Here is a 22,738-nt window from a genome sequence, read left to right on the forward strand (position 1 = left end):
TCTTTCAAATCGGACATCGAATTTGGGAGGTGGTTTCCAAGGTACGTGGACATACTAACAAATTTGTATATGTCTACATGTATTACTTATGCGACACTTAACTTACTAACTTCATTAAATAGGGCCATATACTGCCCACTTTACCACCCCCCTTTACTGCCCTTTTAGCCTTGCTCATATTAAATACCTTATTAATATTTATTTTATAATTCTTTTTCCGTTATGAAATATGTTTTCTTTGTGCCTCTGCAAGTACCTTAGCCCCAGTAAATATGACCATTTATAAGCAAGGATTCTCCAAGCACGTCATATGCAGCTCGTGTTGCTTGATCGTAGCTGAAACTTTTGGGGCTTTCCCCGGAGTTCCATTTAGGTGACAAGCTTTTTCTAGCTGCGGACCGCCGAAACATTTTTTAGTACAGACTCCCGTCTGTTATGGGTCGGCGTTGTTAGTCTTACAATCGTTTTCTACTATTGTTGTTTTAGCATAAAGTCGGCCTATTAAGCCAGCCAATCATGGCGGAGAGTTCAGTCGAAAAGGGTAATACGAATACTGAGCAGCAACTGGGTGAGGACGTTGCTGTTGGGATTGAGGATGTCAGTACGATCCCTAAGGGCACAATTGACCCCGTATACGAGGCCAAAGCGAGAGTTTTGAATAGAGCGGTACGAGTCCTTCTATAATACTCTCTCTTGGAGTATCCCCCTAATGGTTTGGATTACAGATTCAGGATATTGGCATGGGATGGTACCAATGGCAGCTCTTCATCGTTGTGGGTTTCGGCTGGGCGTCCGACAATCTTTGGCCGATCGTCACGTCGCTCATATTCACGTCTATCACTAATGAATTCCATCCGTCGCGCCCTCCGCTGCTAAGTCTTGCTCAGAACATCGGCCTGCTCTTCGGAGCAGTGTTCTGGGGGTTCGGCTGCGACATCTTCGGCCGGAGATGGGCTTTTAATCTAACTCTTGGTATAACGGCAGTATGGGGGATGATAGCTGCCTCTGCACCTAATTTCGCTTCCATTGGGGTCTTCGCCGCATTTTGGTCGTTTGGCGTTGGTGGCAACTTACCGGTCGACTCTGCAATCTTCCTCGAGTTCCTCCCTGGATCTCACCAATACTTACTTACTATCCTCTCTATCGACTGGGCCCTTGCCCAAGTTGTAGCTAACTTGATTGCGTGGCCACTGCTGGGTAACTTCACCTGCCAGCAGACGGATCCGGACTGCACCAGGGCTAAGAATATGGGCTGGCGCTATTTCATGATCACGATGGGCGGGCTGACGCTTATCATGTTCATTCTTCGTTTCTTCTGCTTCACCATCTACGAGTCGCCCAAGTATCTCATGGGAAAGGGGTTAGATGAGGAAGCAGTGCGCATAGTCCATGAAGTGGCACGGCGAAACAAGAAGTCCTCGTCGTTGACAGTCGAAGATTTAAAAGCCTGCGAACCGGAGGGATACGAAAATAGGACAACTGCGAATGATGCCGTAAAGCGTAAGTTGGAAAGCATTGATCTTACTCATATCCGGTCTCTATTTGCTACGGGGAAGCTGGCGTATAGCACAGGGGCGCTAATGGTGGTATGGGCTTTTATTGGTCTCGGGTAAGTAAATAGGCCGCTTTTCTTTTCTATACTTATTAACATCTTGTAGATACCCATTGTATAATGCTTTTCTCCCATATATCCAGAGCACTCGTGGTGTAGATTTTGGCGACGGGTCAACTTACATCACATACCGTAACTCGCTCATCATTGCCGTGCTCGGTGTGCCTGGTGCTCTTGCTGGTGGCGCTCTTGTCGAACTACCGCATTTCGGACGAAAAGGCGCTTTAAGCTTGAGCACAATCTTGACAGGTGTGTTCCTCTATTGTTCGACTACTGCGGCCAACTCATCAAGTCTACTGGGGTGGAACTGCGCCTACAACTTTACCAGTAATATTATGTATGCCGTCTTATATGCTTTCACACCCGAGCTATTTCCGACAAAAGACCGAGGCACCGGCAATGCATTGACAGCGACCTCGAACCGCATCTTCGGCATTATGGCCCCAATTATTGCCATGTTTGCCAATCTGGAGACATCGGCCCCGGTCTACACGAGCGGTGCATTGTTCGTTGCGGCCGGACTCCTCGTGGGGACATTGCCATTCGAATCCAGGGGAAAAGCCAGTTTATAAGGGGGCCCCCTTCTGGGTGTGTTAGCAGAAACTCGGACGAGGAGCCACCTTCATCGGCTAGAGGCTAGCACTGAAGTTATGAGCCTTATTATTCACTATTGTATATATTTCTTGCGGTACTAAAACGATACCCTATTTTGTTATATTTTCTCGGGCTACGGAAAATCTTTTATTATCTAACATTTCTGCCCTCTAAAATTTCGTCGCTACTTAGGGAATGTTTGGCAATGAGGTATATTTAGGTGCTCAGTGAGCGCTAGTGGTGTAATATGAGGATGTAAAAGAGTTAAATTCACCACTGTTGAACTACAATACGTCCAAATACTCGTAATTATAACATGAGATTTGATGTAGCTACTCTAAACAGTCTAACATGAAGAGGCAGATATATTTGACACACACTGCTAACACAATAGATATATATCCCCAATACGTCATTCCCATACCTCATCAAGCCGTCTTGTAATGCTGCGTAAAGTCGTATCGCATGTCGAAGAAATTTAGGTACATCCCCTTCTGCTTCTCAAGGTCGTCCTCGGCGTCTTTGCACGCCTTCATGACGGGATCGCGCTCCAAAAGAGTATCCGGATCGCTGTCCGACACGCGGCGGAAGTTGCTCTGGGAAATGGGGTCGATCACTGTCTTCCACTTCTCAATGCGCTTCTCGCTGTACAGGTCTAGGATCGACTCATCTGCCTTGCCATCCCAAATTCCCGCTAAACAGTCGTATAGGCCGCCTACGTCTACAAATCCGCCTGTGATACCCATGCCACCCCACGGGTTGCACAGGTGTGCTGCGTCGGCCGCCAATAGGATCCGGCCTACGCGGAAGGAGGGCGCGCATCGCTGGTGCATCTTGTACGGCGATATGGTGACGAGATTGTACTGGTCTGGCTTGGGGTGCCCCGGTAGCATTATCTCGTACTTCCACGGCTGACGCTCGCGCATTTGCTCCCAGGTTAGGCCGGGCGATTCACCATAGGTTACTCTATAGAGCCCGTCTTCTGTGAGCCTAGCTGCCATCTATATACGTGTCTCAGTCAGCTTTCCGAAAGTGGGAGTTCTCCCCTTTCGCTTCTTATAGGTATGATGCGGCATCAGAATAACTCACGTAGAAATGATCAGGATGTAGGATGAAATTGGAGTCTCTGAATCCGAACTTTGAGAAGTCGTAGTAGACCTATTTCCTCGGGTTAGCCGTCGTAGCGTTAGGGGAGGGCTCGGTATCTCACATTTGTCGCTACGATCTGCCTCTCCCAGGTAAAACCAGGGTACTCGTCTCCGAAGAGGGACTTCCTCACTTGGCTTCCCGCACCATCGCATCCAATGACGTAGTCGCCGTAAATCTTCTTTGTGCCCTCCGGGGTCTCGACGTCGACCCAGGCTTGCTTCTCGTCCTGGCCCGTTCCCGTGACCTTGTGGTTCCAACTGATCTTGCCGTCGTACTTAGACAGGAACTCATCGAGCATCAACTGGTCTAGCTGGTCCAGGACTAGACACGCAATGCGCAGGTCCTCGCCGTTGTAGTCGGCTAGCGCAGCGGCGTCCATGCCCGCGATCCAGCTGTGGTCTTCGAAGCGCCGCCAGCACATCGACGTCGGGCTTATGCCCTTCTTGCGGATCTGGTCGATCACACCGGCACGCCTTAAATCCGGGATTGCGGGAGGGCCATAAATAGCGGCCCGTGGCTGCTTGTCCAGCTCGTGCGAGGCTTCCAGGATTTCCACGGGGATCCCATGTTTAGAAAGGAGCAGCGCAAGCAATAGGCCCGAGGGGCCGGCTCCCACGATAATTACCTAATAACGACGGTATTAATATTAGTCTCGACCGCGAAAATAAAAAGGGGGGAGGGAATATGTAATGTTTTGTAAATTCTGGACTCTACCTTTTGGAATGGCCGTGACATGATTCTTGGGTAAGGTGACTTGCTGGAGGATGTATGTACGTAGGTAGGATGGCTGTCCTATGGAACGCGGGGTGAACGTGAGGAAAACGTGTTGACAGTGGTGCATTTTCTCATGGATCGTGTTGGATCCTTTCGTCGACCATTTAGTTACCTACCCTTGTTAGCCTAAAAGTACCCGAACCCCGACTTGGGAGGGTATTCGTACACTTGCCGAAACCATGTGCCTGGTTAATAGAGCGAGCCGATAGTTTTCCCCGCAGTCTAGACGCAAGTCCCTGCATGGAGCGTGAGATGCCTATGTTTAGGTAGGGTACACTACGCAGACAGCCAGCGCAACTTGAGACGGCCGGCTGAATGGACTCGCGGACTACAAGGTCATCCACGGTGATGTCATCCACCCGATATGAGGGAAAGGGGGAGGACGTGAAGAGGCATGCGAGGCGGTATTGTGTGTGACATTTGGCGCTGTTTGCCGGGCGGTTTATACTACGGTGGGGAACCAATCAACCGGGATTAGATGCCACGCCACCTTATAATAGGCGAAGCTCAAAGGCCAAGTCGCGAAGCGCAAGCCTCAAGAGTTATACAATTGGCGCGCGATATTACACAAGGTCAAGTTATTTCCCCGAACTTGAGCCTATAGGACAAAGTAGGGTGTTGGTATTATAGAGTAAAGTATTCGGCTGGGAAAGGAGTGGTAGTAAAGAAGGAATTCAATATGGAAACCATTATTCTTAGCGTGTAGTTTTTTCACAGCATTAGTCTACCTATAGCCTCATACCATATGCTACCAGAGTCTCCTTTTTCTATAGGTTTAGATCTAGACTTCGTAAGCTTTAAGTCTTATGGTAGCTCGAGCCTAGGTGTTTTAGACTTAAACACTGTAGAATCCGGCGTCTTGGCTGTTGGAATATAGCCTAACAGTACTTGCGCAGCAGCTAACCGAGGCGTGGCACTTATATCTCTAGTAAAGCGATAGATAGGCAAATGTTGTTAGTGTAAATACCAATTGATTCGTTTTTATCTTATGATTTGCTAAATAATACAGTATAGAGAGCCAGTATAAGAGAAGTCTTAGCTAAACATCCTCCGTAACCAATACAAGCCGACGAAAGAAGTATAGAAAGAACAAGTTTGCAAGAAGGTATCTCACATGGCAAATGAAGCTTTCTATCATGAAGTTGAAATGGCTTAAGATGTTGTTAACCATTTAGATTTTGACCAGTAGAATAACATGATATAAATCGAGAGTAAGTGATATCTAAAGTATATTAGTTATAACCAAAGCCTATTCCGTACAATTATATAACCCCAGCGTAAACGAAAGTCTAATATAAAATCCGGCTATCCAAGCCATAAACCTGAAATACCCAAGTTCGCTTTCACGCATAGGCTACCCTTCTATTTGAAGTAGTTAAAATTCAAACAGCTTCGTTTAAGATACGTCATAAATGGTAACACATAAATATGCATTCATAAGGTACCTAATGTCAAATAGCCACACATATCCTATCCAAAACAGTACAGCACGCAGCCCAAATCTGAGCGACGAAAATCCCGCAGCAACGAATCGAACACTCCAACTCCATACATGTGATGTGACAGGGGTATAGCACAAGCTGTCGAGATCCAAAACAGACCAGCGGCCATACAAGTTAGCCAAACATCGCAAAAGTGTCGTATCGTAGATCGCCAAAGCCGTAAGTAATGCAAGCCAGCGCCCCTTTTAAAATTTCATTCGACAGCGTAGCTTCGATGTCGAACATCATCTCGTCTCGTTCAACGCAGCGCGCCCGCCCCCTTTTCAACCACAAATGCAACTCCGGACTTCTCATAATCCGTATTTTGTATCCCGCTCGCCCTCCTACCACCGCTTTCTCCAGTCTCGGCCCTCTCATCGTACCCCCATCTCGCAACCCCTCCGCCCCTAATCCACCCCTCCAAATTGCGACACTGACTCACATCCGCCCACTCGAGATTTGCACACCCGTCCAGCACGCTCTCGATGCCCGAGGCCGTGACGCGCACGCACCCGCGCACGCTAAGCCGCTCGAGGTCGTTGAGGTGCAACGCGACGCACGCGAGGCTATTGTCGCTCACAGCGCTGCCACAGAACGCCATTTTCAACTCGCGCAGGCCGGGAAGACCCAGCGCGACGACTTCGGTTGCGGTGTCCGAGAGCGCGCAGCAGAATGATAGGTCGAGGTGCGTCAGGGCTTTGGCAGCGTGGACTAAGGCGACGATCGCGTTGTCGGAAAGGTATGTGCAGTCGGCGAGGCAGAGATAGGATAAGTTAGAGAATCGGAATGGGGCCCAGCTTTGGAAGCCACCGTCTGTGATCGAGGTACATCGGGTCAGAGTTAAAGATTCTAACCGGTTTGAGGCGTGCGCTGCCATGTGCGCCATTGATCGATCTGTTATGTGCTTGCAGTACGATAGGTCGAGACGTTTGAGCTTCGGACAACCGATTACGGTGCCGGGAGGCGGGAGGACTATTGCCTGCGCCTGTGGCCGCTGCTGGGCTCGGAGGCGCGCTGCTGCAGCGGCGGGGTTCGAATTCGCAATTTGCTTCGCGTTCGGCGGGGGGTGGTCCGGGACAACCCAGCCGACTACTCGAGCTAACAGGTTATCACCAACCTTCCTGCAGTTGCTCCAGTCGACCTCTTCCAAATCCTTAGCATTGTCGCTCATCTCCAAGATCTGGTTAGCCGAGACGTCCCATACAGATTTCATCCTCCAGACCTTGATGTGCTTGCCGCAGACCTTCCACAACGTAGAGAATCCCTCATCCGTGATGTGGAAGCAGTTGCTAAGATCTATCGAAATCGGTCGCGGCCCGAGAAACGGTGCGATTATGTTGATGAGGACCTCATCTGTTATAAAGCGGTTGTAGGACGTAAGGTCCACGTGAGTACACAGTTTCGGCGAGGTAGCTAGGAGCCTGCGCACGTGGGATGAGAGTTGTCTTAGCCGAATGAGCTCGGCTAGGTCGAGGAACTGAAATATCGTCACCAGGATATCGTCGGGAAGTAGAGCGTCTTGGATAGGTTGCGACCGGCTGGGAAATATCTTGGCTTTCTTTGCCGGTACTTCTATATCGGGGGAGAAGTATGATAAGGGGGATTGGATAGTTGTAGAAGTATTGAACTTAGTATTGAGCTTGTGTAGACGTAAGCCGTTGGTTGATGGGGTGCTAGGAGGTTCGTTCGGCGGTGGTATAGGTGGCGCGAGGGACCCTCGCCGTCGGTTTCTCAGATTTTCCATATCAACACTTAGAAAAGGGTCGGGATCTTTTGGTTCCATCTGATCTAACTCATCCTTTACCGGGGAAGCGGGTATGGAGGGTGTTGTAAACGTAACCTGCGGAGGCCGTAAAGGGGCTAGTGGTACCGAGCCCTTCTTATGCATCGGCTCCGCGTCTACCATCTCGACATCTTCTTTCGGTCTAATCCGCGTCCTTGCCGTGTCTTCAACCTGCTTCTTTATTTCTGGCGGGCATCGTTTCCATAGCTCGCCCAGAGCCTCACCACTAATCATGAGACATTCAACAGCTGTGATAGACCTGACTGTCGCAGTTCGTCGGACAGAAAGACCCAGGCTGGCAACCTCTCCGAAGTATTGACCTTGTCTGAGGCGTGGCCGTATTGCGGACGAGCGTGTTATCCGTTTTCGCTGCCCCTCGGCCGCATCGTGGATCACCTCCGCCTCGCCCCGCACGATGAAGAAAATCTCGTTACCGGAAGTCCCTTGACGGATTATATCGGTGAAAGGTGGATAGGTCTTAGGTTGCGCACTCATCCCTAGGAAATGAAGAATATCAGGAGGTAGCGTCGAAAATAGGGGTAGCTCCTTAAGTGTCTGCCGCACATTTACGAGGCCGCTTCCCAATGCACTTCCTACTGTTGGGTCCTCTATCCCTCCCGGACTAGGAGATTTTCTCTTCTTATGGTTTACTACGGTCCCTTCCTTAATAATACCCACATCCCCAGTTGATACCTCGCCGGGAGCAGCTTCTCGAGCCGCCGACCCGTTTGCAACTTTGAGGCTATGTCCCCGTTCCTGGCGTTTCTTGTTAAGAATCGTCAGACGTTCATGTGCCTCTTGTCTAATAGCCATTTCCATATCGGGAAATCCAGGCAGCTCCAGGGCGAGATCTTCCTTCTTGAGTACAAGAAGTAGACATTTCGTGCGCGCGACAATGGTCGCCGTTCGAGGCATATTCATAAGCACGCCTATCTCACCAAAGAAAGAGCCCGGTTTGAGCTCGGCGTATACGGCCTCGCCGTCCCGCGAGGTTACCCCAACGACTCCTCGAACTAGCCAGTACATCGCTTTTGCCTCGTCGCCCTCCGTTAAGACGTGATCGTGCGCGGAATGGATCTGGGGCCTTAGATGTTTGCCGATGGCTACTAGAAACTCCTCGGGAGCTGACATGAAGAGTGGAAAGGATCTCATGCGGTCGAGAAGATCAAGCGGCATGTCAGGGATGGTCGAAGCCGTAAGTGGGGAGGGGCGTATAGGCCGGGTCGGGTTGGTCTCACTATTGAACGACCTAATCAAGGAGACGGAGTCGGCAGGTTGACCATTAGCCGGATGGTGGGCCAGGGCCCTATAGGGCGAAGGCGGAGAGCCTGGCACCCTATTCCGCCTCATGGCTACTTCACGAGTCCTCGTGTAAAGGGCTTAGTGTGCAAGCTCCCTATTCCGCCAGTTTCGGATTCCGAGGAACGATTATTCCCTCTTTGCCCCTTAACAGCCCTTAGATAGTCCCAGATAGTAGATAATGACCTCAGATCGCCTTGGTCTTTCTAAATTGAGGGGAAACTTTGATCTGGCACTTTAGGCAAGGAACGGTTCCTGCTATACCCTGCCGAGAAATCGCGGGTTACCCATGCGGCAGCAGCGCCAAATACGGGGTACGTTATTTTTTTTTTATTGGGGTTCTCTTTACGCCTCCTTAATCTGTCATGTGGAGAGCGATGATCTTGAAAGAAACTAGAGCGGAAGCTCGGGAGCTAAAGTATATGTCGGAACTGATTCTATGAGACGGAGCTTCTGGCGCTAAAGAAGCTCGCGGCGTCATTAGTAGTAGAGCTGACTCGAGTGGCGCTGCTTGGAGATATTGAGAGAGTTATCAAGCCAGGAAGCTAAGATACATGGCGGGGAGCGTAGTCGCGTGCATAGGAATAAGTGCGGTTCGAGAAGTTCTACTAACGGAGATCGTTCGGAGTTGATTCTAAACGCAAATCTATATTAGGTTATTCTACTCTCTCAAATAAGATCCAGATATGTGATGGAGTTGATATAGAACTCACAATCTATTGCATACGTAGAACCTGGCTTGAATTAATACTTGGTTGGTGGGTAGGCAGACTGTTGAAATTCAATTGCCCCGAGATAGAACAGAGGGGAGAGAGGGGGAAGCGGAAAGGTGCGCCAATGTAGTTTGGTTAATCCAATATGCTGAACGTTGATGAGGCGCAAGCCTTTGCCGAGAGAAGTTCTACTTCGTGGTACTTTGGAGATACAGCAACTTTCCAAAGACAGTGCGTATATACATACGTATTCGCATGTAAGAATAAAAATGAGAGAAGAGAAACGTTCGGGGGTCCTCTGTCCTTTCAGGGGGGGAAGCACGCTGACTAGAGCTACAAACAATAATAACAATATCAAGAACAAACTTAAAGGTGAAAAAAGCAGAAAGGCTAGCTCAGAAACATGATAACTCTCTTTGGTGTGAGAATCCAAATTATGATGTGCATGTAGGTAATGTAAGATGTCGTCCTCTTTGTCGTATGCGACTTAACGTGCGTGCAGCTGCAGAAAACCGCAGCCCGGTGCGGTTGGAGCTGGGCTTGGTGTGCTTAGGTGCTTAACTGCTAGGAGGTACCTGCTAATAACAGGTGCGTTAAGCAAGGAAAAGCGCGGAGAAGACGGTATAGAAAAGTTGTGTGTCGAGGCTGTAGGGCCAGAAAAATGACGGGGAGGTGAAACACGTCGAGCTGATGCAGATCTACCTCGATATGTAAGGGGAGTGTGGGACCTCTTCATCGACTTTGCCTGCTCTAGCTGCTTTTTCTCTTATTTCATAACAATGATGCGTTGTAGATTTTCGGAGATCGAATGGAAGGATTCCGTGGACAAAGAAGCTCTCAGCACGGAGCGCATACTGGCACCGAACTACCCCTGAAATGCACGGGCTACATGAGGAACCCCTCTGGGGTCGTAGATGAGGATTCAGTTACTAAACTTAGTAACTGTAGGGTCCAGGGCTGCCAGGGTTATACCAGTCTGAGCTTTCAAGGTACCATTTTGCTTGGGTACCTTAGGTACATACAAGAAAGCCATGAGAGCTCGGGTAAGAGAACATGCAAAAGAACAAGGATGCTATAAACATGATTACGACAGAACCATTGGACTTGTTCCCTCTTCCTGTTAGTATTACGAAGATATAGCTATGATTAGAAATCCATGGCGAGTTAACTAACCTAGCCTGCTCCAGATTACTTCTAATTACTTCTCAGACAGCGTATCCGCAGTGCTTAGATATATTAGGGGCGTAAGACTTGCGATACCTACATACTTGAGGATTTAGGCTTCTATTTCAAAGTCCAGAATTGCGGCCAAAGGCGCCTTACATGCAGTAGTCGCACTCTTGTTAGCCAAGCCCATAATATATACTGAAACAGCTACCGGATACTGGGAAGGATACTGGGAACATCCAACAGCCCTCTCGGAGTAAGCGTGCTAATTACCACTCCCCTCGTACAGCCCGCGTACAGGTCTATTTATATACTCAATGTTATGGAAACACAAGAAAGATGCGATCGGATGGGGGGAGAATAATTTGGAAGGAAATTTCTTTACGCCTTCCATGCATTGTAAGATCAGCATGTTAGCAATCGTTAATGCGCAAAGGCTCGTGGTAATACATGCAGCATCAGACGAGAGGTGCCTAGCTGTGTTGGTTGGATATACCAACATAGGACTTTAGACCAATTGATTAGCTATGAGATAGAAGTAGATGACGTCCAATGTTAAGTAGAAGATCTTGGTTACTAGCAATCGGGAGAAACGGTAGATCGAATCTTGGTCGGCGATTCGGCACGTATGTACTTACATAGTGTCACCACTCTCGAAGCCCTCTCGAAGCCCTCTCGAAACATGTCAAATCGAGAAGATACGACTACACGGGCCACACCCAAGAAGATTGCCCGACTCGGATGAGCTTCGAGAAGAGTTCTAGCGCCCTTCTATCCCCCACTACCCCTCCTGGATATTGGTATCGCCCATAGTGCTTAGTGGACGCGTACGGTAAGTAATCCGTGGTGGTGTAGGATTTGCTCAAATTTCTCAAATGCCGAAGATATAGCTGTAGATATAATGACTCTAGGATTATACGCGATTTGAGGACTGAACAGTATTGGCTGCGATACTACCGGAGTCGTGAAAGATGCACGTACACAACCCATCTTATTTACACTATTGATCTACAACGGGAAGGTCTAGGTTAAAATGTAACCCTCTGTTCTCCATCTAGTTTCTAGGTTAGATCACCACCGAAACGTGTCAAAGAGGAAGGCAGCGAATTTCCTCTTAAGACAGGTTAGGTATCTAGGCCTACAATTATATCAGGTAGATACGATAACGTCAGCCATATTTCTAGCGCTGGCTTTGAAAATTTCAAGATTGCGATATGTCAGATTTTGACTGGCTCGGGTACGAACCCCAAACGCTTATACTCTTAGGAAAATTTGGCGATGTCATGTTCGTACAACTACTCGAATTGTGAATTTCAATAAGCATGGTAGCGTAAAGATATGCCCCCAACGAAGGAGCAAACGTATGTATGCTCCAAGCTATAGCCTACCTCTTCTCCAACAGTCTAACGGAGTGCCCCCAAAAGTGAAAATACGATCCCTCGAATCTACCTCCGTCACATCTATCCCGCACTAGGGGCGTACGGATTACACCATATCTCTATTTCAGATTCATCATGCCTGATATGCTCTCGGCCCTATCTAAGTCAATAGCTGCTATCATTGGTGGTTAAAGAGAAATCATACGCAGAATTTAGGGTTAGTGATCCCCGCCAGCAAAAATAAACCCTAAAGCTAGGTATCGTCAAGGTAAGCACTCGTCGTTGTAGATATAACCTACCACTACGTTATCTATAATTCGGCCTAAGCACCAGTGCTGAGGATTCAGGAGAACATCGGGATTCCTACATGGCGTACAGGAATTAAGCAGAGACCAACCTTACTGCCGCATCCTTTTCGCTTCCTTCAGCCCTACTCGGACATGTATAAGAATTACCTACCTATCACGTATTCCAACACATCAAATCAAATATACCCCGTCAAATTTCCTACTCCAGAGATAGAGACTAATCCAGTTCCTCCGGTACAGGGTCGGGGAATTTTCTATACCAAAAGAGTGCGTAGGCAATTGCGACAATCCTTACACACGCCCCTATAGCCCATCTCGAAAGTATAAACCAAGGATAGCTGGTAGGGGTTTCGAGGTATAGCTTTCGCTGCTGAGCATAGACCCTGCTGCCATATGGCAGTGTTAATATCCCGCAGCTTTGCAGGCCGTAAAGTACCAAGCGCGTACTTGACGCTCGCTTGCCAGAAGTATATTGCCATATCTCAGCCATGTAGCGCGGTTCGTCGCGATCAACGCCTGGTTTAATCGACCGGATCTGACAGGGCTGTAGTGCTCTTCCCTGGATGAAGTAAATACGTTCTCTATATCGCTTCGGCCGGTATTCATGTTGGTTGCGCCAGCATTCTCTGTAGTCCCGCTGATGCCATTCTTCATACTTGCTATAACTCCGTTCTTGGGTTCCATTTCGGTTCCATTCTTGATATCTGCTATAGCTCGACTCCACGTAGTCTACGTGCTCCCATCCCTGGTATTTTTTATAACCTAGGTCTCTGTTGGTTCGTCTCTTACAGCCGCGAAGGCTATTCTCCCCCCACATCATATAGTGCGACGTTTCTTCCCCGCTAACTTCCGCAGGCTCGTCATGTTTTGTGGGCGGATTATCTGATGAAAGTCGATGCGGCATCTTAAACTTCGATAGGCCGAAGCTTTCTAGATACTGTCCCGCGGTATAGTCATCTGATATATTTGATTTCTTGCCTGAGACGAGTTCTAATGATGATTTGGTATTCCCTTTGGCGTCGCCATGAGCGTGCAACCTAAGTTTGCATTTCCGGCAAAGCTTTCCACGCGTTCTTAGACATCTGGGACAAGGGGTGTCTTCTGCCTCAGAACAAGACGAGTAACCGCTCTGGACATCAGTCGGGATAGAGCTATCGATCGGGCATTCGCCAAATGTATCAAAATATAGACCATCCATATCTAAGGCTAAGGCTAAAATGCGCAACAGCGCAGGTTATCAGGTATATATCGCGTCCTTATACGGTGCCTGGTGTTGTTTGTGTATTCAAATGAAAATGCCGGCAAGAGGGGCTGAAGTGCTTTCTACATAAACCTACAGAATATTAGATAATCGACTGTTGCACAGATCCCGTGACAATATAATTACATTGAAGATTTGCGAGATATTGAGACATTCGTGTCCTCGAATTTATCGAGGGTGGACTTGAAAATTTAAGTTTCAGGAAATATGTTATGAGACATGCGGCAAATCCGTTGTTGAAGGTAAAGTAGTATTGTACCTCTTGGAATATATTCATTTCCAAGTTAGATAGCGTAATTTATTATATTCCCCAAATATTTGTATTGAAGTATGAACCATGTCAAACCCTCGTATCCACCTGTGTCTTGTCTTGAATCTGAAAGGTAGCCTTAAAACTTTTAAATAAGAGGATGCTTATGAAGCTAAAAAACGTGGAAAAGAATATGATCGACTATGGCAGTCTCGTAGACCTCGTATAGTTAAAAGAACCCCCGTACCTATGCCGCCATACACTGTTTCTATCCGTATAATTCAAGCTTAGTAGAAGATACTTAGAGTTGACAATCGTGGCCGTATCAGATTTTCCCCTCGACCTGTACCACGAGTCTCAGCCTTTCCCTTTTTAAGTCTATACGATCAGCGCCCGAATCATCTCGTATAGCATAAAAAATCGACAGGCAACGTAAATACTTCCCAGAAAAACAAGCGCCAGGATATGCACGGGATGCGTCATTCGCGCCTTACTGCCTGTGAACCTACCGAATGCCATTGTGCAGATAGCGTTGGCGATAGAGTATGGTATGAGGGACGCTGTTATAGTTAAAGATGATATGCGCCAGGCAAGTTGCTCCCAGTGCGAGGGGAAGGTATTGTTCCATCCAAGGCAGTATATAGCCCCGAATACCACACCCATGGCGATGCTAGCCAGATCAGCATCATATAGTAAGACAGCTTGGTCTTTAAACCCAACGATAGCAAACGCGGTGAGAGATACATCTGTAGGGACTGGTTCTGACGGTTCTGCTATCCTGTTGTCCATACCGAACGGTGGGGTACAGTTTCGCGATAGGAAGGAACTGCCACTAAAGGATTTGAGAATGTGAATATCGTGATGGGTTATCGAGTGAACGGCATCTGAGGTCATAACTGAATGCTCTATCGGGACTTCGACGGCCTGGGGCTTGGTCCAATACAGACAATACGCAATAGCTGCGCAGATCGCATACGTAAAAGTTGAGAGCTCCAGCTGAGTGAGTTCCTCATTCTGGAAGAGCTGGATGAATATTCCTAAGATAAACCAGAATAGTGGTAGAATTGCGAAGAACTTCGCTAGGGGGTTGTTCTTGCTCTTGTCCTCGATATCTTTTTCATTTAGTAAGGGTCCTTCGTCGAGAATCTCTAGATACTGGGCTACAACAATCTGCGCCGCGTTTAGATAAAGAATTACTTCACCATGGACTAGGTCCATCGTTTCTTCATCCCTGGCTGTGCGTGAATGTTGAGATGAGTTGTTAGCACTAGTGGCTGACGCTGCCATAGAACTTGTAGCCTCGCCTGGGATATGAGATGCCGAACTCTCTGCTTGCACCGATGACGTTTCATTTCGTCTTGACTCGTCCGTTTCACGTCTATTTCGACGACTATTTCCTAAGGTTCCGAGTTGGGTATTTAAGTCGGCGAGCTCGATGTTCTCAGTGGGGGAACTTATAGCTAGTGATCTATGGTCAGGTGGAGCTGTTGGTGCTTTTCTTCTTGCAAGATTCTTGATATGATCCCAGATACCCTTCAAATACTCAGCAGACCGCTCGGAGATACTTTTTAGCCACAAGATTAGTGGCATGGTATAGTTTCCGATGAGACACCTTAGGGCTTTGAAGGTCGTATTATAGACACCGGCATTCTTAAACATTTCTAACAAGACCTTCTCATCAACCAAACGGGATTGGGCACCGTTGAATGAGTCCGTCTTCATCTTGAATTTGAAACCGCCCATATTCGCAAAACTGGCATGGATCTTGGACCAGTCGTGAACATGTCCTTTTCCGAAGGTCTTAAACATATGAGAGCCTACGGATGCCGCACGCCAATCGCCAAATGAGAACCCGACCATAAGTTCGGGTGCAATAACCATCACGATAGTCCAGAGAATTTGCCGTCGGACTTCATGGTTAAAACGGGATAGCCACCACCCTTTCAGCAATGACCCTGGGGTCGCCGGAGGATTATAAGGCTTCACGCTGAGATGAAGTGCTAAGAAGGTGCTGGCCGATATAGTAACTAGACACCCAATCCATATGTCAGAGACATCACGATCTGAGAGGCGAAGCCATTGAAGCACGGAGGGCGATGTCTCGGACATCCTTTCTTTAGCGTTTCGAAAGCTTCAAATACGAATATACAACGCGTAGTTGGAGAGTAGCAATGATACTGAGCCATTTTGAAGAAGAATAAAAAAAAGAAGAGAAAGCACTGAAGAGAGCTCTCTCAGTCTCTTCTACCTCTTCGTAGCCCAAACATTGTGGCCTTCGCCAATAGCGACGGCGCTTTGCGAGGAGGGGGGGGCATCGCCTCGAAACACCAGAGCCTGCTTACATGCAACGCACCGGGTTTACGGAAGTGGTCAGTCAGTTCTCATCATAATCATGTATACCAGTTATGTGCTCTAATTCTTCTATGCCTAGGTACCTACTGCTTGCGTGTGTCAACCCTGAATTGGGTAGGTTTGGTTTCGTGAAGAGTGGTACCTAATGTAAAGCATATCTCAAGAAGCTCCATGGTGTTGTAAAGCAAGTTGTCTCGATATTCAGTGGACGTAATCGAATTAAAGCCGGGTATGAAAAAGTATAGGTACGAACTAAATAAAGTTACGCGTCTTGTTACATATGTACGAGCCATCAACGTCACGAACTTGATAAGGAAATTGTAACTCGCATTTTTAGTATCTAATGTACCTAACCTATGTTCGGAGTAGGGCCGGGTTTAAGAAGCTTTTAGCTTCTACAGAAACCCGTCGGCTCTTTCCAGCTCCTTCTCCGCCTCCACTTATCATTTTTCACCAGTCATACCTAAGTGGGTTATTACATCAGCCATTTCCTCCACTGAACATCAACCCGGCGTCATTGTTCGAAATCTTCTCCTACAACTTGAACAAATCGTCCAACCTCAATCATTCATTTTGTCGCTTTTCATAACCGCCTACCTGTGAAGCACGCAACAATGTCCTTCGCGATTACTCTCCGCCAGGGGCCTGCGCGTCTGGCATCTAGGTTGCCAGAGATCTCCAAATCCTCTATTCGAACCGTAGTTCCCGCCCGAGCTTTCCATCAGTCCGCCACCAGACCATCCAACTTTTTCACATCGCGAACGACACTCGTATCAACGCTGTCGCGGACAACACCGAAAAATGCATTTACGAAATCGTCAAGAACCTACATACAACAGCCTGCTGCCCCCGCGACCGACTCTGGCTCGACGATGCGCCGACTGCTAACCGGTGGCGCAATTTTCGGTGGTACTCTCATCGCAATCAACGTCGTTTTCAACCGCGAGACCCGAGAGGATGGCGGTATGCCACCATACGAGCGATCTTATCTTAATCAGACCTTCCTTCACACTGGCCTTGGTATCGGCATCATCGGTATCACGGCGCGGCAGATGATTCAGAGCGGTTTCGTTTACAGAATAATGGTAACGAATCCGTGGGTTGTAGCTATTGGAGGTCTGGCTCTCAGCTTTGGCACTATGCTCGGAACTCGAGCTATCGACCCTGATAAGTGAGTAGTTCCTTTCAATTCCCTATAAAAAATGAACAGATAACTAACAGAAGACAGCTACGTCCCCAAGTACGCCCTATGGACCGCGTTCAACGCTACTCAGGCTGCCTTCATCGCCCCTCTTATCGCTTTCGCTCCCAGTGCTTTAATCGCTCGTGCCGGTCTCTATACTATCGCGATGATGGGATCTATCTCGTTCGTGGGTGCTACCGCTAAGCAAGAGAAGTACCTGTACATTGGTGGCCCTCTCCTTGCCGGAGCTGCAATCGTTGCCGTTTCGGGTCTTGCCCCGCTCGTCCTACCCGCTACGGCCGTCCGAACACTAGCAATCTCGGAGAGCCTTTGGCTGTACGGTGGTCTGGCACTCTTTGGTGGCTTCACGCTATACGATGTGCAGAAGATCCTCTACCACTCCCGCTTGGCTGAGCAGGGTATCATCAAGAAGGACCCAGTCAATGAGAGCATTTCGCTCGAGTTGGACTTCTTGAACATTTTCATCAGGATGGTTCAGATCTTGATGATGCAGCAGAACCGCAAGAAGTAATCAGGTGGTGATTAGGATAAGGACTTGTTAGTCGGGCATGCTATCATGATAAATTAAAAAGGAGGGGTCAGGCTTAAGTACAAGGTTGATAATGCCTAGCTTAATCTGGGTATCAGAGGCAGAATGGAAACTCTCCTCTCCTGGCAGCATAAGGATTAGGACTATACGAATGTACATATTAACTGGCGTATGCAGTCCAATAAAAATAGTAAAACAATTGGAAATAACTATTATCAAATATGTATCGTATGTATGGGTAATTGAGAAGATCTCGATATCACATGGCAAGGACTCTGCCTAAAGAACTGCATGGGCGAACAGCCCCTGGCTACTTCGTAGATTGATTGGTAGTATGATATTCTCGGGTGACTCGACAATCCGAACACGCGCAACAGCAACAGAGTCACCAACCACTCACCGCTAGGTACCCACGTATGTACATACGGGTAAGGGGTTCAGCTGATTCGATAACCCCCGGAATTCCATTGAAATTTGAGGCTGAGACCTGAATGAAGAGGCCTGTAAGTCCGATCTTCTTCTCAACCCTTTTCATTATGCGTCATAGTTCGTCCTATAGTTCGTACTATAGTTCGTACCCTTAGGTAATTTAACGCGAGTCCCGACTCTGGCAATGGAAGGGAGAGACATTTAACTCCCGCCTAGGCAGCCGCATAAGTACATGTACCTGTACCTAAGCTTAGGTGCATAGAGGTTATGTACATTAGGTACCTAAGGTACCTCTCTACCTAAAGCCCATGTACCTACATGTATGTATGTACCTCTGCGCCGCTCGACAACCTCTACAAACTACATCTCGCAATATCTCACAATTACATACCTACCTCATTATAGCACGTTAATGTACCTAAATATCGCAGTATTTCGTATTTACTTTTAGTATAGGTCAAATCCACGTTTGTTATTTGTCACTTTCTTTTAAGAAAAGAGGGTTCCGATCAATCGTATCAATCATATCAATCATTGGAACCCTCTTCCATACCAGCTATACAATATGGCCCCTTTTAATAGCAAATCATTATTCGAGTAAGCTGCTCTCGTCCAAGCTGTCTCGTCGTCACTAATTAAGAGCTGACCATTTGATAAAGTAATGCTTGTTTCAAGTTACGGCGATCTCATCGGATACAGGATATCTTGAAGATATTATCTATCAAGCGGCGCAAGAGTCATATCGATGATGGAGGAGATTCTAATGATGTTATTATTGATAATGATGATCAGTCATCTATCGGCAACCCAGTCAGCCCTGCTGATTCCAGCGCCGCTATGACCAATATCAGCGACGCCAACAGCGATACGCCAAAGCTCAAGACTAGCATAACTCATTCACCTGGAGAAGATCGATCCGAGCGGAATGTTTCTGGCTTTTTACTTCTTCCCCAGGAGCTGTTTGACAACATAACCAGCTACCTCGCCCACGCCAACATCGTATGCCTGGCCCTCGTCAATAAAGAACTAATGTCACGTTTCTTGCATTCGTGTACGGAGCTTGAGCTACTAGGCCCCAGCGAAGCCTCTTCATATAAAGCTTTAAACGCATTTATTAAAAAAACGGATGGCTCTAAGACTAAGATCCGAGGGACGCTGCTTAGCCTTTTAGACTATGACTTGTTAGACCTCGTCTACTGCTATAAGTGCAAAAAGCTCCACGATCCATTCCTAACCTTTAAAGACCGCGCTTTTGCGCCGCAGAAAGCTTCCAAATGTATTGATTGGTCTATGGAGCATCATATGCCTTCGCGTGCAACTAGGAAGTTGCTTCGTACTATTACAAAACGCCGAATTCATGGTGCTGAATATAGACATATGTTACAGCAGGTCAATAATACACAGACATCTTACCAAAAGGGATTCATGATTCAGTATTCCCTACGCATAAGATATCGCGAGGATGATCTAATTCTCAGAAAGCAGCAAGTGGTCTCCTCCATCGATAAGTCAGTGCTGGCATTATGGTTGTTCGGGCAGATACTACGAGACCCATCTCACACGTTTATATCATTGCCCAAGGTTCATCCAATATGTAATCATCAAAATTGGAATACGATCTACGCACCGATGGTAAAGCAGTGGATCGAGCCCTTCTGCACCGCCGATCATACTGGCGAAACTGAGGTGCAGCATCTGCCATCTTGTTTTAGTAGCGAGTTGTTCGACGTTTCAAAACAGGATGGGCACATGATCTACGAAAGACTGAAATGGTTATCCTCTGGGACTAAACGGAATCCGATGGACGTGCCTATGCTGTTGGGAGATGTTTCAGGCTGTGGCAAATGTACGGCTGATTATAGCATCGATGTCGTCCCCTTACCGGAACCTTTCAACTGGGGCTTTATCCTAACGACGTGGTTGGATGTTGGTAAGATTGACTTCTGTAAGAAATGGGATAGCCACAGGGACGCGCGGCCGTGCCGAGAGATCAAACGGGACTTCATTCACGGCGATATATGTCAGAGATTCGAGGACATAACATCGAAGCACGATTATCGGCCGCAGATCAGCGAGCTCAATATAGAGAGGATGCACAACTACGGATGGAGTGCGCGGGTAATGAGCGGGAAAGAAAAATACATCAACTGGTCTTCGGGACATACCTTCAATCCGGCAACGGGTCAAATAGAGGATCCGGATCCGCTAGACGAGGCAGATTACTGACGAGAGAATACCACGCCCAGGTATCATCGTCACGAAGACTCGAGGGCATGACGTATGATGTCCCTACTAATTCAACCTCGATAAAGCGGGATTTATATGCATGGGTGGGCGTTTCAAGGTCATGGGAGGTCTTCTGTTTTGATAGAGATCTAATAAAATAGGGCAAGGAGCCTATAGGTCCGCATTATAATCAACATATGATTAATATTAGCTTCTTCATATATATGAGAACATCAACCTCCAGTTTTGAAGCCTACACGAATCATTTCGCCTCCATCCCTCCTGAGTCCATCTATGCTAATATGCCTCAAGTACCGGGTTTTGCGACATTCCAAACATCTTTCTAAAATCGCACACCTAGCCACGGCAAGGACTTAGTATCACGATGATTAGATTCGTTACAAGACACGACGTGGTAAACTACACCAGCTGCTTATGTCTTCCACATCACTTTAGCGGCGGGAACGTCCTCAGAAAGTGGGTTGGACACTCATAGCCGGAGGGATTATGATGCAGATACTGCTGATGGTAATCCTCAGCATCCCACCATTGGCCAGCGGGCACGATTTCGGTAACAATGGCGCCCTCATACCATTGCTCGCTAGCCTGCTGCGTGATTTCGCGCGCAATGCGCTCCTGCTCAGGGCTGTGGTAATAGATGGCGCTGCGGTACTGAGGTCCGACATCGGGGCCCTGGCTGTTAGCCGTCGTCGGATCGTGTAGCCGGTAGAAGAACTCGAGGATCTGCCGGTAGGTTATGCGCGAGGGGTCGTAGTGCAGCTGTACACTCTCGGCGTCTGTTGCGGTTGCGAAGGCATGTTAGCTAATATGTAAAAGTAGGGAGAAGAGAGAAGGGCACGACAAAGACAAAGAAAAGGAATCGGAGAGAAACGTACGGCCTGTTTGCCCCGAGCACACGACACGGTAGGTCGGACCTCTTAGGTCCCCACCGGTGTAGCCGACACGGGCGTCGTAGAGACCCTTGCCGTCGAAGTGCTTACGATATAGGTGCTCTACACCCCAGAAGCATCCGGCGGCGAGGGTAGCCTTCTCGGCGCCCTCGGGGACCACGGACGCACCGTTGGTGCCCGCGTTAGTATCAGCGGTTATTCCCAAGCGCGTACTAGACATGAAGGGTCGGAAGAACCGCGATACGAAGTTAGGCATCGTGAAGGCCATTATTGCGATTGCGATTGCGACTACAATTGCGGGCGCGACGGTGATAAGATAAGGGCTTCGGTTACGATAGTGACTGTTATATACTGCGGTTGACGATATGGTCATAAACTGATGAAGCTAACTTGGAGATAGGTTCGAAATAATTGTATTTATCTTAAGAGATAAATAATACGGATCAATTCCTTCCCGTTTGCGCTGTTAGTGTAGCATAATGCAGCAAGGTTCTTGATTCCACATCAGAGTCCGAATGGAGGGGCACAACGGTGACGTTTGGAACGTTCCTCCCGCGAACAATGACAAATCTCGCTCGACGCCACCCGTCTACGGAATGATGCGATCTAATTCGAGGGACAAAAGGGTAAGGAACTCAAATATGTGGTCCGTGCCATCCTAAGCTTCTGGAGATTCCAAATGGGTTTCATCTTATGTAATAGGTACTCAGCTCAGCCCTATGAAGAATTAAGATTCCATCTGTCCATGTTAATAAGAGAATTTGGACTCGAATAACCTCATCTCGTATTTGGCTAGGTTAGACGGACGAGAGGGAGGGATATTAGAATAATTTAATTTTTTTATCCATAATGATTTATAATACTCTCAATCGATTTGGAAACAGTCAAGATCTCTCAGCTCGCCATGACGTGTGTGTCACCTACTATCAACTCTTATATATTTCATTAGTACTGCCACAATTTTTTCGACCAATTAGATACTTAGAATCGCCCCGCAGTTTGCGACTTTTTCCTTTGCCATTCTATCGCATAAGGTCTGCAAAAGGTGCAAATGGTATAGAAATGTCATGCAAAACGCGCTCTATCTAACGATATTAATTATTAAAAATTTTATCTAAAGGCGAAGCAATTTAATTGATTTTACAAAAAATTCATCGGACGTGCGCTGAGGTGTGGCTAGCCAATTAGAGGCCAGAGTCTATTTGTGGCCGTGAAAAGGTCTAGCTACCTCTTATCACGTGCGGATGTTACGGAGGATTGTGTTGCGGGCAAGCCACGGCCACGGCCGTGGCCGTGGCTTTTTTTTAAATAATTTTA

The 22,738-nt window shown here is 47.7% G+C and overlaps 8 protein-coding genes across 8 annotated transcripts; 3 read left to right on the forward strand and 5 right to left on the reverse strand.

Moving 5' to 3' along the window:
- The first annotated feature begins 274 nt into the window (after nucleotides 1-274).
- Nucleotides 275-2,481, forward strand: F4817DRAFT_350029 (MFS general substrate transporter). Its single transcript, XM_049304895.1, has 3 exons — nucleotides 275-666; nucleotides 726-1,609; nucleotides 1,659-2,481. Exons 1-3 carry the CDS (start codon nucleotides 517-519, stop codon nucleotides 2,182-2,184), a joined length of 1,560 nt encoding a protein of 519 aa, XP_049155076.1. The 5' UTR covers nucleotides 275-516; the 3' UTR covers nucleotides 2,185-2,481.
- On the reverse strand, nucleotides 2,463-4,832 carry F4817DRAFT_350031 (FAD/NAD(P)-binding domain-containing protein). The gene is made up of 4 exons (XM_049304896.1): nucleotides 4,070-4,832; nucleotides 3,417-3,980; nucleotides 3,296-3,364; nucleotides 2,463-3,207 (listed from the first exon to the last, which is right to left on the reverse strand). The coding sequence occupies exons 1-4, from the start codon at nucleotides 4,088-4,090 to the stop codon at nucleotides 2,635-2,637; spliced, it is 1,227 nt and encodes a 408-aa protein (XP_049155077.1). The 5' UTR covers nucleotides 4,091-4,832; the 3' UTR covers nucleotides 2,463-2,634.
- A 954-nt stretch (nucleotides 4,833-5,786) lies between these two features.
- Nucleotides 5,787-9,358, reverse strand: F4817DRAFT_255774 (RNI-like protein). Its single transcript, XM_049299214.1, has one exon. It carries the CDS (start codon nucleotides 8,741-8,743, stop codon nucleotides 5,870-5,872), a length of 2,874 nt encoding a protein of 957 aa, XP_049155078.1. The 5' UTR covers nucleotides 8,744-9,358; the 3' UTR covers nucleotides 5,787-5,869.
- A 2,384-nt stretch (nucleotides 9,359-11,742) lies between these two features.
- On the reverse strand, nucleotides 11,743-13,722 carry F4817DRAFT_350036 (uncharacterized protein). Its single transcript, XM_049304897.1, has one exon. The coding sequence runs from the start codon at nucleotides 13,455-13,457 to the stop codon at nucleotides 12,477-12,479; it is 981 nt and encodes a 326-aa protein (XP_049155079.1). The 5' UTR covers nucleotides 13,458-13,722; the 3' UTR covers nucleotides 11,743-12,476.
- A 29-nt stretch (nucleotides 13,723-13,751) lies between these two features.
- Nucleotides 13,752-16,457, reverse strand: F4817DRAFT_350043 (uncharacterized protein). Its single transcript, XM_049304898.1, has 2 exons — nucleotides 16,265-16,457; nucleotides 13,752-16,208 (listed from the first exon to the last, which is right to left on the reverse strand). The coding sequence occupies exon 2, from the start codon at nucleotides 15,877-15,879 to the stop codon at nucleotides 14,149-14,151; it is 1,731 nt and encodes a 576-aa protein (XP_049155080.1). The 5' UTR covers nucleotides 15,880-16,208; nucleotides 16,265-16,457; the 3' UTR covers nucleotides 13,752-14,148.
- On the forward strand, nucleotides 16,433-18,172 carry F4817DRAFT_350045 (inhibitor of apoptosis-promoting Bax1-domain-containing protein). The gene is made up of 2 exons (XM_049304899.1): nucleotides 16,433-17,293; nucleotides 17,351-18,172. The coding sequence occupies exons 1-2, from the start codon at nucleotides 16,737-16,739 to the stop codon at nucleotides 17,835-17,837; spliced, it is 1,044 nt and encodes a 347-aa protein (XP_049155081.1). The 5' UTR covers nucleotides 16,433-16,736; the 3' UTR covers nucleotides 17,838-18,172.
- A 576-nt stretch (nucleotides 18,173-18,748) lies between these two features.
- On the forward strand, nucleotides 18,749-20,764 carry F4817DRAFT_255911 (uncharacterized protein). Its single transcript, XM_049299215.1, has 2 exons — nucleotides 18,749-18,881; nucleotides 18,944-20,764. Exons 1-2 carry the CDS (start codon nucleotides 18,850-18,852, stop codon nucleotides 20,508-20,510), a joined length of 1,599 nt encoding a protein of 532 aa, XP_049155082.1. The 5' UTR covers nucleotides 18,749-18,849; the 3' UTR covers nucleotides 20,511-20,764.
- A 193-nt stretch (nucleotides 20,765-20,957) lies between these two features.
- On the reverse strand, nucleotides 20,958-21,689 carry F4817DRAFT_319854 (PMSR-domain-containing protein; the record flags this gene model as incomplete). Its single annotated transcript, XM_049301109.1, has 2 exons — nucleotides 20,958-21,307; nucleotides 21,407-21,689. The coding sequence occupies 2 exons, from the start codon at nucleotides 21,687-21,689 to the stop codon at nucleotides 20,958-20,960; spliced, it is 633 nt and encodes a 210-aa protein (XP_049155083.1).
- Between the last annotated feature and the right edge of the window lie 1,049 nt (nucleotides 21,690-22,738).

The sequence above is a fragment of the Daldinia loculata genome (genome assembly GCF_022478755.1).
Source record: "Daldinia loculata strain CBS 113971 unplaced genomic scaffold F4817scaffold_68, whole genome shotgun sequence".
NCBI lineage: Eukaryota > Fungi > Ascomycota > Sordariomycetes > Xylariales > Hypoxylaceae > Daldinia > Daldinia loculata.